Source organism: Cercospora kikuchii (genome assembly GCF_019650295.1).
Source record: "Cercospora kikuchii DNA, contig_00004, whole genome shotgun sequence".
NCBI lineage: Eukaryota > Fungi > Ascomycota > Dothideomycetes > Mycosphaerellales > Mycosphaerellaceae > Cercospora > Cercospora kikuchii.
Window position 1 is genome coordinate 1,122,054 of NW_025408585.1, and position 15,566 is coordinate 1,137,619.

At 55.5% G+C, this 15,566-nt stretch overlaps 4 protein-coding genes across 4 annotated transcripts; 3 read left to right on the top strand and 1 right to left on the bottom strand.

Moving 5' to 3' along the window:
- Positions 1-2,750: 2,750 nt before the first annotated feature.
- CKM354_000667100 (uncharacterized protein) lies at positions 2,751-6,251 on the top strand (the record flags this gene model as incomplete). The annotated part of the gene is made up of 5 exons (XM_044801995.1): positions 2,751-2,821; positions 2,962-3,005; positions 3,065-3,171; positions 3,228-3,435; positions 3,655-6,251. The coding sequence occupies 5 exons, from the start codon at positions 2,751-2,753 to the stop codon at positions 6,249-6,251; spliced, it is 3,027 nt and encodes a 1,008-aa protein (XP_044657930.1).
- Positions 6,252-7,694: 1,443 nt separating this feature from the next.
- CKM354_000667200 (uncharacterized protein) lies at positions 7,695-9,056 on the bottom strand (the record flags this gene model as incomplete). The annotated part of the gene is made up of 7 exons (XM_044801996.1): positions 7,695-7,893; positions 7,989-8,017; positions 8,099-8,153; positions 8,290-8,513; positions 8,571-8,735; positions 8,886-8,959; positions 9,011-9,056. The coding sequence occupies 7 exons, from the start codon at positions 9,054-9,056 to the stop codon at positions 7,695-7,697; spliced, it is 792 nt and encodes a 263-aa protein (XP_044657931.1).
- Positions 9,057-10,377: 1,321 nt separating this feature from the next.
- On the top strand, positions 10,378-11,275 carry CKM354_000667300 (uncharacterized protein; the record flags this gene model as incomplete). The annotated part of the gene is made up of 2 exons (XM_044801997.1): positions 10,378-11,024; positions 11,080-11,275. 2 exons carry the CDS (start codon positions 10,378-10,380, stop codon positions 11,273-11,275), a joined length of 843 nt encoding a protein of 280 aa, XP_044657932.1.
- Positions 11,276-12,021: 746 nt separating this feature from the next.
- CKM354_000667400 (uncharacterized protein) lies at positions 12,022-13,775 on the top strand (the record flags this gene model as incomplete). The annotated part of the gene is made up of 2 exons (XM_044801998.1): positions 12,022-12,292; positions 12,349-13,775. 2 exons carry the CDS (start codon positions 12,022-12,024, stop codon positions 13,773-13,775), a joined length of 1,698 nt encoding a protein of 565 aa, XP_044657933.1.
- Positions 13,776-15,566: the final 1,791 nt, after the last annotated feature.

The following is a 15,566-nucleotide window of genomic DNA, read 5'->3' on the forward strand; positions in this document are numbered from 1 at the left end:
TCCTTCTCGTCCCGAGCTTACAGAGTGCGATGAGCTTTGCTGTGCCTGGATTATGTGCTCCGTTCCTAGTTCGAACAAGTTCACGTTGAGAACAAGGTGTCACCTTTCTGCATTTTCCGGTTCTTCACGCTGTTGGTTTGAAGGCACAGATCCAACTGCGACCAGCATGACATCCGATGTCTGGACCAGGTCCTTGTGATAATGCTCAACCATTCTCTCGGGATCAAAGCCTACACTATCCGCCAAGGCAATGGGCAGCATATGTCCGTCCGCAAATGGGGCCCCGAGTGATCGTCTGCACAAGAATTGCAATCCCAAGATTTCCCAGTATCAGTGGCGTACCAAGCAGCAGAGCTAGGGATCCGGCAAGTCCGGGCGAAAAATGCTTGCAAAGCTTTGAGCATGATGACAGGATGGCAAAAGTAACGATTAAGGCTGTAGGCATGGATGCAGGAAGCAGCGTGACGCAGGTACTGTTCCAACACACCACACACGCATATGCATCAGTGCTCGTCATGCCGCCTTATCGCTGACGCGCGTAGTGAGGCGATTGCTCAGCTCGGAGATCCAATGGCCGTCTCCCACGCCCTTTGGGGGATTTCACGCAGCATCTCCGTATGGCACAAAGAGCTGCTCGTGATGGCAGCCAAGAGTTGCAATGTCGTAGAATAGGGTGTCGAGCAAGGTTGATCTGCAACATGGAGATGAAAGCCAAGCGGTTTCTCTGGGCACGCAGACGTTGCGATAGCACAAAGACCAGCTTGATCGCGGTCGTGATACTGGCGCGCAAATTGGGGGGTTGCAAGACAGCAAATAGGTGTCGCTGGAGCCCGTGGTCGCAATTGCTTGTGTCGCGGTGATATCGAGTCCAAGAGTCTTGGGGCGGGCAGGAAATGGAAGTGAGTGCGTCTTCGACAAGAAGCCAAGGGCAGGCAGTGAAACGTTTAACGGTCGCAACAAACGTCGAGGACCAGGCTTTACGGTGCACCACGGGCAGCGTGCGGACGATGTGGACGCATCGGAATAGCGATGTTCGTTGAAGGTGAGGATCCGGCGTGGAGAGGGTCTTGGATGGGCTTCCAAGCAACGTCAAGAGGTGGCAGACCCGCTCCGGGCGCGTCTGCTCTGCTACGGTTATGCGGCACTGAGGTGTGTATGTAGGTGAAGACGAAAATCGCTCATGTACGCGCCGACAATCGGTTCGAGCGGTGTGTTCCCACCGACGTCCGTTGCTTGGTTGCGCTTTTTAAAATTCTGCAAGGAAGCGATTGCCGGCTCTGCGTTCTGGCAGAATCACAAGCTCAACCTTCAGTCGGCAGAAGGCGGATGACCCTGCAGGCGAGCACGCGAGTCGTGGAAGCATCGAGTTGCTGTCCCACGGCGCAGGCAAACCGAAGAAACGGCATCCTGGCAGCAGCGTGCAGCAGCCCACCCAGACTCGCAAATCGCGATGTCGCGGCGAGCGTAGGGCTGCCGTTCCAGGACATGCGATACGTGTGGCCTCACTGGAGAAGGGCAAAATGAAGGAACAGGTGTCAGCGCACTGATGTGGTGCTGCGCGTGGGAGATGAAGCTATCCACACTACAGCAATGCGAGCGACGATAGATGGCGGCAATCTCATTCGTGCATTCATTCGCAGTAGCACACCCGTCGGCACTCTGCTCTGACGCAGTGACGGTGTTTGTTGTGGGCGTTGCCTGGCGGCACGATTCCACGATGGAGCCCTCATTTCGGCGCTCGCCCTCGTGTCCACGATGGCTCCCGTGTAGCTGCGTTCCATCGCAGACGGGCGCCGCGCCTCGAGCACCATAGCGCCGCCGAAATTGGCCAAGCGTCTGGGAGATAATTATCGACGAAACGACAGCGGAGATCCGCAGCGTGACGCGCTGGACGGCGTGTGGCCGTCGTGTGGGCAAATGTTTGCGAGCTTGCAGGCGTGCCTGGAGCCGCCACGACACCAGAGGCTCGCGAAGGTTGCGGAGGTACTTGTCGCGATGTAGAGCCGTGCATCTCTTGTAAGGCTCTTAGCGGCATCTGGCAGAGCTTGACATCATGACGCTTGCCCTCGTCGGGACGCATCGGTGGCTGGCAGCTCTGGAGCTGCGAGCTTGTCTGCCGCCGCCGTGCCTGCGAGAGGAGCTCTGCTGCAGCTCGCCCGCCCGCGTCGCGCATTGGGAGCGATGGGCTCCTCTCGGGTCAGCAGCTCGCAGCGCACTGATTTGCGGACGCGCTGCCTCATCGCCGACGCACCGGCCAGTCTTGCATCAGGCCAGCGGGCGGGCTGCAGCCAGTCTAGCCGCGTCGGGTGCTAGCGCCCAAACCTTCGCAGTCAATCGTGGGTTTTGTTCGGGCCTTTCAGGGCCTGCCTCAGCAGCACGCACGGTGGGCTCCCGCGCAAAATGCCTCACGCTCGTCCGCCGAAGCAGCACGGTATCGCGTGTGGCGGCCTGTGGATTACGTTATTGGCATAATCTGTCAACGGTCCGACCGTGGCCTGCACCCATTCACCACCTCCATCTCCAGCGCATGGGTCTCCCTCGCTACTGAGCCCACTGACGAAAGCTCGGCACGGCGGCACAGCCCGCGCCCATCCATCGCTAGTGTTCCAGTGCGCTACCATTTATCCTCGCCAGCTCGCGCACTCTCGTCCGAAGCCTTCTTCCCTTCAGCGCGTCTTTCCATCTTTCACCCATCACCGACGAGCGTCACCCATCGACAGCGACATTAACTTGCATCGCTACACGACACGATGGCCGCTCCGCGCGTGAGCTTCTCCGACAAGGACCTGGAGCAGAATGGCGAAGCTGGCGCCGCTGCGAGGTATGCACTGCATCCCTCATCGCCGCTGCGCGCCCTCGCGATGCCGCCGTGCGCAGAGCTCGTAACGACCTGCGACGGTACCGCGTCGACTCGCGGCGAGCACTCTCCCACGCGGCAACAGCCACTGACAGCAACCGCAGATCGAGAAAGTGGTCGCAGGCTCCGGGCAACATCGAGGATCTAGGTAAATAAAGCCCGCCAAATTGCATCACTCCGGAATGGAATCTAACTCGCACGAACTAGACGAGTACACCGCACTCCAAAAGTACATCTCCACCTACAGAGATCCAAAGCTCGCTGCTCAGGAAGCTGCGGAGGGCCAGGAGGAGAAGCCAAAGAAGTCGTGGCAGGTTCGTGGGCACTCATCGCCTTCATCGCACTTTGCACCTCACTGACCACCACGCAGTTCTGGAAGAGCGGCCCCAAGGCTGGCGCCGTCGCCAACGATGACGGCCACGTGCCTGACGACTGGCTCGAGGCCGACATCAAGCAGGGTATCTCTGACCACGATGTCGAGACCCGCCGCAAGAAGTTCGGCTTCAACGAAATCATGTCCGAGAAGGAGAACATGTTCCTCAAGTTCTTGGGCTTCTTCCGCGGACCAATTCTTTACGGTGAGTCTTCTACAGCTTCCCGATCATTTCCGGCAAGCATTGCACACGCAATGCTGGCTCAATGGACGTGTCATTGCCACACCTTCGCTTCTGGGATTTGCTTTTGCTGCAAGCTCCGCACAAGCTCCCGTCGCAAATTCCTTGGCGCTGCACCATCCCGCACCACTGCAGGCCCTGCAACCTTGCACATGAGCAGGACATGAGCTAATTTCTTGGCAGTCATGGAACTCGCTGTCCTCCTCGCTGCTGGTCTCCGCCACTGGATCGATCTGGGTGTGATTATCGGTATCTTGATGCTTAACGCTATCGTCGGTTGGTACCAGGAAAAGCAAGCCGCCGATGTCGTCGCAAAACTCAAGGGAGATATTGCCATGAAGGCTACCGTCATTCGCAATGGTCAGGAACAGGATATCAAGGCTCGTGAGCTTGTGCCCGGTGATATCATCATCATCGAGGAGGGTCAAGTCGTGCCAGCCGACGCTCGTCTCATCTGTGACTACGAACAGCCCGAGGATTTCGAGAAGTACAAGGAGTTGCGCGAACAGCACGCTCTGAACCCAGAGGAGGACCCAGCTGGGTCTGAAGACGCCGAGGGTGATGAGGGTGAGGGAATCGCACACCAGGGTCACTCCATCGTCGCTACCGATCAATCTGCCATCACCGGTGAATCGCTCGCCGTCGACAAGTTCATGGGAGACATCGTCTACTACACCACTGGTTGCAAGCGTGGAAAGGCCTACGCTGTCGCCACTACCTCCGCTAAGCACTCCTTCGTCGGTCGCACTGCTACTCTTGTCCAGGGCGCCAAGGATCAAGGTCACTTCAAGGCTATCATGAACAGCATTGGTACGGCTCTGCTCGTCCTCGTCATGTTCTGGATTCTCGCTGCCTGGATTGGTGGTTTCTTCCGCAACCTCAAGATCGCAACCCCAGAGGAGTCCGATAACACCCTCCTCGGCTATGTCCTGATTCTGTTCATTATTGGTGTCCCAGTCGGTCTTCCCGTCGTCACAACCACTACTCTGGCCGTCGGTGCTGCTTACCTCGCTGAGCAACAAGCCATTGTGCAGAAGCTTACCGCTATCGAGTCTCTTGCCGGTGTCGATGTGCTCTGCTCTGACAAGACCGGTACCCTTACCGCTAACCAGCTCTCCATCCGTGAGCCATACGTCGCTGAAGGCGAGGATGTCAACTGGATGATGGCCTGCGCCGCTCTCGCCTCTTCTCACAACATCAAGTCTCTCGACCCCATCGACAAGGTCACCATCCTTACCCTCAAGCGCTACCCCAAGGCTCGTGACATCCTCAAGGATGACTGGAAGACTGAGAAATTCACGCCTTTCGACCCTGTCTCCAAGCGTATCACCACCGTCTGCACTCTCCGCGGCGACCGCTTCACCTGTGCCAAGGGTGCTCCAAAGGCCATTCTCAACCTGACTGACTGCTCCCGCGAAACTGCAGATCTCTTCAAGGAGAAGGCTGCTGAATTCGCCCGCCGTGGTTTCCGCTCTCTCGGTGTCGCCTACCAGAAGAACAACGAGCCTTGGGTCCTCCTCGGTATGCTTTCCATGTTCGACCCTCCACGTGAGGATACCGCGCAGACCATCGTCGAAGCCCAGCAACTCGGTGTTCCCGTCAAGATGTTGACTGGTGATGCCATCGCTATCGCCAAGGAGACTTGCAAGATGCTTGCCCTCGGTACCAAGGTCTACAACTCGCAGAAGCTCATCCACGGTGGTCTCTCCGGCACTACCCAGCACGATCTCGTCGAGCGTGCTGATGGTTTCGCTGAGGTCTTCCCAGAGCACAAGTACCAGGTCGTCGAGATGCTGCAACAGCGTGGTCACTTGACTGCCATGACTGGTGACGGTGTCAACGATGCTCCATCGCTCAAGAAGGCTGATTGTGGTATCGCCGTCGAGGGTTCCACAGAAGCTGCTCAGGCCGCCGCCGATATCGTCTTCCTTGCCCCAGGTCTTTCCACCATCGTCTTCGCCATCAAGACTGCCCGCCAGATCTTCCAGCGTATGAAGGCCTACATTCAGTACCGTATCGCCCTTTGTCTCCACTTGGAAATCTACTTGGTCACCTCCATGATCATCATCAACGAGACCATCAGCTCTGAGCTCATCGTCTTCATCGCTCTCTTCGCCGATTTGGCCACCGTCGCCGTTGCCTACGATAACGCTCACTCCGAACAACGACCAGTCGAATGGCAATTGCCAAAGATCTGGATCATTTCCGTCATCCTCGGTATTGAACTCGCTATCGCTACCTGGATCATCCGCGGTGCCATGTACCTGCCATCCGGCGGTATTGTCCAGAACTACGGCAACGTCCAGGAGATTCTTTTCCTTGAAGTCGCCCTCACTGAGAACTGGCTCATCTTCGTCACTCGTGGTGCTCAGACCCTTCCATCGTGGCAGCTTGTTGGCGCCATTGCTGGTGTCGATATCCTCGCTACCCTCTTCTGTATCTTCGGCTGGCTCAACCCCAACATCTACCAGGAGCCTCTCCCATCCCCAATGTCCAGCTTCCAGCAGACCGCCAACGGACACACTGACGTTGTCACCGTTGTCGTCATTTGGGCGTACTCCATTGGTGTCCTCATCTTCATCGCCATCACTTACTACCTCCTCAACAAGATCCCAGGTCTTGCCAACCTTGGCCGCAAGAACCGCAGCGTGCACGACACCCAGATGGAGAACATCATTGGTCACCTTAGCAAGTTGGCGCTCAAGCACGAGAGGGATTCACACGGCGAGAGCCAATGGACCATCGTCGGCAAGGCGACTGATGAGGAGGAAGATGATTAGATGCATAAGATACCAATTTGTCTCGTTGTTTCATACTAGGGATAAGCAAATACAGTCTTGTCACCATCGACAGTGGATTTAATATGCTGCGTCCCAACACTCGTTTGGGAGCGCGCTGTAGATATTCCTCCGGTGTAATGTTCAAAAATAACGAGTTGCCCGTTTACTACATGTTGTCCTTCTCCCTTCGTAGGGAGCCCGTGAAGCTGTGACCGGGCATGCCCTGCTCATTCTGTAGAAATGTAGCCCGTGAAGGTTCGGCCCACGATGCTTTTGCCCTTCAACGTTGACGTCTCGTCTGCGCTTCCACAAGGCCAATCCTCCCAGCCTCCCAAGAACACATCATCACCGCAATCGCTGGCTCTCCCAGCGGAGAAGCTTGTCCTCCATGTCCCACATCTGCATCTTTTCGTCATCTTTCGTGCAGGTGACGGCGTCTGATATTCCCTGCCGTCGATCATACTAGCAGTCCACTTGGTGCGTATCAGTAGATTACACTATACCCTCCACTTACCGTTCACCACCAGTCGGCAGCGATTCGGTGGCGACACGGACAGAACGAACAAGCATCTTGATATCGAAATTCGACAAGAGCGCAAGCACTTGCCTGAAATTCTTGCTTTCTTGTCTCATGATCGTCCACGTTCGTCCACAATCGTTTCGTGGGTTGACTACTGTATGTATTGGTTGCAAGGACCCATTTCTTTTTCCTTACCTCCACGTATTCTATGCGTGTTGCCCCTGCTCGATGAGGAGCGGTTGCTGATCTGTTGGCGTTATTATTCGCCATTGACGACGTAGTTGTTTTCAATGTTCGGATGGATTTGGAGACCGCTTTCGCACGCAACGCGCTTTGCGCGGCAGCTGGCTTTCCAGACTTTTTCCCCGTCCGTCGCCCCATCGACTAGAAGAATATTGGTCCGCGTGTTGCAGTTTGATTTGTTCCAGACTGGGCCTCATGGAAGGATCCGAGTGTTGAGAGATTTTTTTCTCTTCTTTGCCCCATCCTCGTGATGATGAACAGCTGTTCGATGAGCGCCCCATGCGACCTCCGACACAGTAGTTCACCAGCCTCCTGTTCTGTTCAAGGAGAGACTTACAGGACTCCGTGGCTACCGCGCCCCTTGTGCCAGAGTGACACCATCCCCAGTCTGGCACTTCACTAATTCGCCGAACACGTATTATGCACCCTTGAAGCGTTGTCGAAACCTGGAGACACACTCCATCATTCTACTGCTTTGGGTATGCAATGAGACGCTAGATTCAGACCAAAGCCGGCGGTCAATACTCTTTTCTCACGTGGTGTTGTCTCTCCTGCCGGTAATCGAGGATTCACATCGCTGGTCAGAGATCCGACCGCTTGGCAAATTCGGATATCGTCGCATTTCTCGGGTTCCAATGCGAACGCTTTAGAGGACTATAGCAAAAGATGAGGCAACGCCGTCAATTGATCGTGTATCCTCCGTCCACCACCATAGCACTGCCTTGCACAAATGTAGCCTTAGAGCTGCAAAGGAACAACACAGCATCTGCAACCTCTTGCGCCGTTCCTGGTCGATTCATCGGCGCTATTGCTATCGCTGCCGAATACGTTTCCATTTGTGGTCTCGTCATGGGTGTCTCAATTATTCCTGGACAGACGCTACGAAGAGGGGCGGAAATGTGTTAGCATAGAAATGTTTCGCTGGGGCCGGAAATGAGGCGCAAAAGAAGAAAGTGGCGCCAGTGCAGCCTCACCAATTCACTCGGATGTTCTCTTTTGCGTACTGTGTTTGATTGGAAGAGCGTCATTGTCAGCTGTGAACTTGTCTCTCGTGCACAAGCCTCCGGAAGGATTGCAGACTTACGTCAATAGCATCGCATCTGGTCATGCTGATGACTGCTGCTTTTGAAGCGCAATATCTGGATTGGAAGGTCCGTGTCAGTCGGTGTAGGAGAAGGTGATGTTGCAATTTCATGGTTGGCATGGACGTACGCAGCTGGAAAGTCGAGTCAGCACGGCATAGCGTTTGACGGGCTAGTATGACACAGGGACAACTTACGGGCAGCAGGCCGTCCGACGATACCGAGCTGAGAAGCTATGTTCACAATCGACCCTCGATTGCCCGGCCGACCGTCATGAGATGGGAGTGGTTCCTGACGAAGCATCATACGGATCTCCGCGCGAGAAGTGAGCCAGCATCCACGATAGTTGATGCCATTTATCTTGTCGAAGTCGGCCGCTGAGGTCTCGTGCGATGTCTGTGGTTGGGACAATACGCCCTGGAGGAAGTCAGAGGCTCGTGATTGTAATAGCAGATCGAGACATTGGGGGCATACCGCACAGTTGGCAGCGTAATCGATACGGCCAAAGTCTCTCTCAACAGTTTTGAACAAGGTGTCGATCTCGGCTTCCTGAGAGATGTCCAGGGGTTTGATGATGAGGGACAAGGTGTTGGCGTCCACGAGATCTTGCATGAGCCGTGCAGTTTCTTCAAGGCCAGTCTGAAGGTAGTCGGGCGAAGGTAAGCCTATGTCTCGAGATCAAGATGATTCTAGTTGATCGCGTCATGTTTGCGGCGCGAGCAATTGACAGAAGCCTCATCCTGCGATGAGGTACATCAAGGAATGTCTGCCATAGAGAACAACACTTACAGCATTAAGATCCGCAATGACAAGTTTGCGGCATCCTTCTCGCACAAAGGAGATGGCTGTGGCTTGGCCAATGCCTGGATATCGAGCTCAGTCGGGCATTGAAGAGACATCACAGGACCGCGTACCTGATGCCGCGCCTGTTACCAGTGCGACTCCTGGGAAAAGAGACATTATGCTGCCGCTCCTGCAATCTATTGCTCCTGCATGGACAGTGTCGAAAGCACGCAGGCAACGAGGATGTCAATTGTCTTCCTCGCCGCGTTCTCCGCCGAAGCGGGGTGCTCAAGGCGATAGGCCTGTCCTGCGAAAGCTTCAATCCTTGAACAGTGGGTATGATCCATCTTCCGCAGTCTCTTGCTGCACTTCACCTGCCTCATGTCCGACGACTGCTTCATCTTGTGCCGCGCATGTGAACACTGATGTTCGGCCATTATGAGCATTTAGGATGACCGCGAGTCCCACTTGCGGCTGGCATCATTGCCACAGCCGCTGGACACTGAGGATCGGGTCCGATACTACGTGAGCTCGCTGACTGCGGTCTCGTGCTACCTGTCGCTAGGATGGATGCCTCTTCGGATGGCGGGAGCTGGTTTCAACAGAGAGAGAAATCGTGGTGAACGTCGAGCGGCAGGAACATTGCGACCAGAAGCAAGCACCAGAAGGTCCCATGCGTCAGCTTCAGCGCGCCCTCTTGACGAGAAGGGGCAGTGCATTGCGATGGTGATGGCGCTGTGAGCAAGACGTGTGAGCGAGAGAGTCGCGTAGTCGCGAAGCCGAGAGCACACTCAGCCAACCGCACCCGCCTTCCTCTCACTGCATCACGCTCCATTCTCGATTCAGTGCCACGGACACGCATCCGCGAAGGCCTGTCCTCGGCGCAGAACTGACAGCTGCTCAGTAGACGGGGATGAACAGCAGTCTTCCGGGAGACAAGGTCACACCACCGACGTGGCGTCAAGAATGATAGAGCAGACACTGCGGTAGTGCACCTTCACACGCACCACCGCCGCACTGCAGACCGACAAGCCACGGCGCGTCCCTCGTCACGACCCTTGTTATCACGGCACGAAACAACCATGCTCTCGATGCTGCTTCGGTGGCAAGTGCTATCACCCTGCTCTGTCCACTGGCCGAGGAGCCTACGGACTGATACATGCCTTCACGACGGAAACTCCATCAACATGGGGGCGAGAGGAATTTGAAAGACATCAAGACCACTGGGACAATGCGCATTGCATATGCTGCTTTGGGAGGGACCCTTTCTGCCAGATCTGCATCCTGCAGCTCACCAACCAATGGCATATTTTGGGTTTCCAACCAAGTCCGACTACAGACTTGTGGCTGCAGAGACAAGCGTGTTACTCCACTATGCTGCACACAGCACGGGCTCGTGCTGCGATCGACCACACGATAGAAAAGCACGCCCGCCGCAGAGCTTGGTAAGTTGTGCTCAAATTGCTGCTTTCATCTCTCATCACGCTGTACGAACATCATGGGCATCCTCACGAAGCTCAGTGAAGCGCTCACCGACCTCAGCGTCATTCTCTGGGACAATGGCATCGCTCTTGCCAACCTCGTGACTCCAAAGCTGAAGGAGGGTAATGTGGTCCCCAAAGGTGCTCCGGGCCATAATTTGAGCTGGCCACCTTATGTCGCGCCCACTCAGGGCGACTCTCGATCCGCATGTCCAATGCTCAACGCGATGGCGAACCACGGCATTCTTCCCCACGACGGAAAGAACATCAGTTTCGAAGAGATGAACACCAAAATCCGACAGACCTTCAACTTCGCCAGCTCCTTCTGCTTCTTCGTGCCGAACTTCAGCTCACGGTTCCTGAACAAGTCCTACTCCAAAGACCGCTTCGATCTTGCAGACCTCAGCCTGCATGCTCCAAATGCTATCGAACACGATGCCAGTCTTACTCGACACGATGCCGCACTTCAGCCAGACCAGGGAAAGCCAGATCTTGAGCTCGTGCAACAGCTTTTGGCTGAAGCCAGTGAGAAGATGCCAGACGGGTCACCTCGCCTCACCGTAGATGATCTTGCACGAGCACTGTCAAAGAGACGAGCTGATGCTCGCCGCACCAACAAGGATTACTCTGAGAGCTTCTTCCACAATATGTTTGGCAGCGCCAAGTAAGTTCAGATTCCACTTCTCGCTGTAGTCTAAACATATACTGACATCGACTAGCTCATCGACAATGTTGACGATCTTCGGTGGGCGCGTGGAAGACCTCATCCCGATGCTTACAGAGGAACGTTTCTCCGAACACTGGGAGCCACGCATTGTTGACCGCTATGGCTTGACTATGGCGAAGTTCAACCTGACTGTGATCCCTGTCGAGCGCAAGGTGGATACCAAGCCCTATGAGAAGCCCAATCAGTGAAAGGGGGAATAGGTCGTATGAACGGGGCGGGCTTGAAACCCCGCAGTCAGCAATGCAGTAGAGGTCATAAAGAGCAAGAGATTTGGCGAGGACCCGTGGTGTTGGACGCCAGGCAGGAAGCGTCGGGCATTGAAGTATAAGAGGTAGGATACTTACGATTCACGAACTCAATTGATGCAGCATCCCAACCTCTCGATCAGGGCCATTCATCCGTCTTACAACGCCTCGAGCTCGGTTGGCTTGAGCGATCAGCATTCGGCAGGAGGTACAGGCGGGTGGTGCATGTGTGCGTGTGAAACCGGTTGCGAGCACGCGTACTCCACTCTTTGTGCAACAGCAAGCCACCATCAACCTGCGGCCACCCAGAAATGATTCACGCCTCATCGCAAATGAAGCTTCGTTGGACGCCCTCGCATCTCGCGTTTGCTCTCATAAAGGCCAGCGCGCGCCACAGCCATCTTCTGCTGCGGCCTCTAATGCGGGCCGAGTGAACGTGCCCGTCTGTGTGACATGAAGGTGAAGGCGAACGTATGCCAAGGGCCTTAGTTTCACGTGCTGCACGTCGTCCTTTCGCTTCAACTAAGCTTGTTTCTTGAGCAAACATCAACTTCTCCTTATGGTCATGTGTTTCTACTGTCGTTTTTGACGAGTGAAAGGGGCACTTCGTACTTTCTATCTCGACTGAACTTCCGACAGCAAGACGAAAAACGAACGAGGCACAAACAGCACTCCGTGATGCGAACAAGATGAAGATGCGGCAACTACTCGATGTCGCCGGCGCTCTGGTCCTTCTCCACTTCTTCGTCCCCTTGGTCTCGGCCCAGAATTGCTACTACCCAAACGGCGATGTTGCGAGGACGGATGCCTCGTGCTCGAGCGTTGGCGGCGCGTGCTGTCCACTCAACTGGGAGTGCTTGAGCAATGGACTCTGCTACCTGGAGAATGCGAACTATTATGGGCGGTACACGTGTACTGATCGATCTTGGGGCGACGACTGTCCGCAGTATTGCACTTCGAGTAGGTCCAGCAAGAGGCATCACCGCCGGGTTGCATGAACTGACTGAATGGTTTAGACAACACTGCCGCTGGAAATGAGGCCATCATGTGGTGCCCCGATGGGAGCTGGTGCTGCGACAAGAACCGAGATCCTAACAAGCCGACCTGCTGTGACTGGGATGACAAGGAGGAGATTGATGTCCCCGATTTCTCGACCGTAGCTTCAATCGCGAGCATCCCAAAATCACCGTCTGCCGTTCCAGCCTTTACCAGAGACAGCACGAGCGCCGCGAAGCCCACCACGAGAGACGATACAACCACTTCTTCCTCGAGTCGAGAGCCCGCTACCACCTCAACCTCACAGCCTCCCTCAACCATCACCAGTCGAGTCACTTCATCCGACTCCACCGGCGGGACCATCATCATAACATCCGTGGTAGTCAGCCAACCGAAACCCACCTCTACAGATTCCAGCTCGGATGGCAACTCCGCCAGCGGATTTAGTGATAACAAGGGCACGATAATCGGTGCCAGCATTGGCGCAGTTCTCGGGGTGCTCATCCTCGCGACCCTAGCTTTCTTCCTCTTCCGCCGGCGTCAAAAGAAGAACCAACACCAGAGCCCGCCAACGTCAGACTACTACCCCGACAACCACATGACCTTCATGTACAACCACAGCAAGAACGCTCACGAAATCGACTCGTTTCCTGTGGCAGATGTCAACAGTATCGGTGGCGGCGGCGGCGTGGCAAGAGGAGAAGATAAGAGCCGGCCAATCAGTGAGTTGACGGGCTCAAATCACTTCATGCCAGGAGCAGGAGACGGGAGTCCCGGAAGTCTAGTGAGCAGTCTGGGAACCAGTACGGTGAATGGAGTGAGTCCACCAATGTACAGTCCGAACGTCGGCAGCAACGGAGCAGCAGGAGGTGGCTGGGGAACGACACCAGCGATGAACAGCACGATTCTGCCTGGAGTCCAAGAGCAGCCGGAACCGCAGGAGTTGCCACCAGAAGGGAACCCGCCGAGGGAGATGCAGCATTCGGGCACAGCGGCGTGGATGGGAGCTGCAGCACCGCCACCACCACCGCCTGCGAAGGCACAACATCAGCAGTCAGCTTCGTGGTCGCGGCCGACATACGGTCAGCACCCACAGCAACACGCTAACGTCCCATGGCATCCACCTCAAGAAGTCTGGCAGCAACAGCCAGCAGGACAACAGCAGCCTGGAAAACAAGAAATGACAGAACTGAGACCAGGTGAACCGAACAACGCGAATACCACATACCAGCCGTACAGACGGCCAGGCCATACTTCTCAAGGCTCAATCGGGGTAGCAGTCGCTCAACGCAGCAACGAAGACGATCCTTTCGCCAATAAGGCTCCAAGCAGCAGCGGCAGCGGACGGAGTAGAGCAAGTCGCGCCAGCGATGAAGATGCACTGCGAACTTCGAGCCCGGATCCTCCACAGCCGATGCAAGGGGGCTTGAGGGTGGTGAATGAATAAGAAAGAGCGAGCTGGAAATTGTGCATACCACTCAAGGTGAAGCGAAGAAAGAAGGTGCAAGTGGCAAGCGAGTATGAGCCTGCGAACCGCAGCCACTACCTTACCTATTGTATATGGACAGCAGAAGTGGACCAGTTTGTGGTCGTTGCGACTGTGTAGAATGCTCTAAGAGCAGAACCCACTTACTTTTTCCTTTGTAGCTTCATGTACATGGCAATCAGCTTTTGATGAACGGGATGTTGTTGATCGCTTGTTAATTCATGGCAGCTTGCTCCATGGATCAGCAGTACGATAGATAGTGTCTGCTGTCTGAAGAGGTCCTTTCCTAGCCTTACACTCTGAGTGGCACTTCAATTGCACGGGGGGAACAGCATTCACTCATCTCCTACAGTTCGAGCATGGACAATGGTTCGTCATATCGAGCTGTCCGACTTTCGTTGATACCTCAATATTTCACCAACGAATGCTTTACTCTGCTCCGACTCATGGATCAGAATAAAAATGGCGTTTCAATCATGAATTGAACTTTGGGCCCAGGCCCTCCGAGAACTGCCTACATCCTGGGAAATGAGCCAAACGCTGACGTCAAGGTAGATCCAGCGCAGCACTGACTACTACTCGATGCCCACCAGGTTTATCCTGAGGGTGCCCCATTCTCATTGCGTTCTCTGCTGAGGCCAAGCAATGCGAGGTGACCAGGCTTCGGAGACATCGAGGAGGCAGTTGCCGCTGCTGCTTGGAGCCAACTACATGGCAAGCCATTCGCGTGGCACACGTGGAGATATGCCAGTTTCGTAGGTCGTTGTCCTTGCATGCGTGTCTAATCAACACAGCTTGCTGCCCACAAGACAGCGAGTGTGGGCTTAAACCTGGTTGATGAGCATGATCACGAATCCAGAGCGTAAGAGTCGGCATGTCACTTCTAGCACCGTACTCGGATTTCGCACCCAAGATGGACGTTGCTACTGTCCCCACCTTATACTCTACGCGTCGATACTGAGTGTAATGTGTCACCACTACTCCCACACATCCCACCGGTAGTGAGCTACCTGGCCGTGGTAGTACAATTCTACAGCACACCTAGAAAATGTCGTCACTTGTGACTCCACGCGTAGCAAGTTGCGCCATTTTTGTTGAGCTGTCTGATGGGCTTTGCTTGTGAAAGTGCGTTATGGCAGGTGGGTTCGGGCGTGAGGCCGTTGGTGGAAGGCATTCGGATTTTTCGAGTCGATCGGTCGAGGGGAGTATTCGGAGTCCGGGTGGAGGTCATGAGCAGCGATCTGATCTGAACGCGGTGAGCATTCCCTTCAGGGGGTACAACGGGCTTTAGAGCGTTGCACCCGCCTCTGTGGGGGTGGTTTGAGGCTGCGGAGCTGTGACAGTGCTGTGCCACGTTCTCGCCGGCGCAGCCCAGCAGCTTATCGGCAGTGCTGCTTGACAAGTGCAGTGGAAGTGGTGTGAGAGGATGCGAAAGTGCATGGAAGGGCGGGAGAGGTGGCACTCGGTCGTGCTGACGACGCCTGTGGCCTCGCGCTGGGTGCTGGTGCTCAGCTGCAAGAGCTATGGGAGGGGGAAAGCCGGGAGCACTTGCTGGAGCAAAGCTTATGCACGAGTTACTGCGGCGACAGAGCACGACAACGTCAGACGCGCAGCCGCGCGCAGTCTCGTTCCGTCGCGAGCGAGCACAGCAGCGACGAGCGGTGCCGACGAGGGAGGAATCCCGCGGGAATGAGGTGGTGATGATGGTGATGGAGGAGGAGGGAGCTGATAAGCCTGCTCGACGGCACTGGC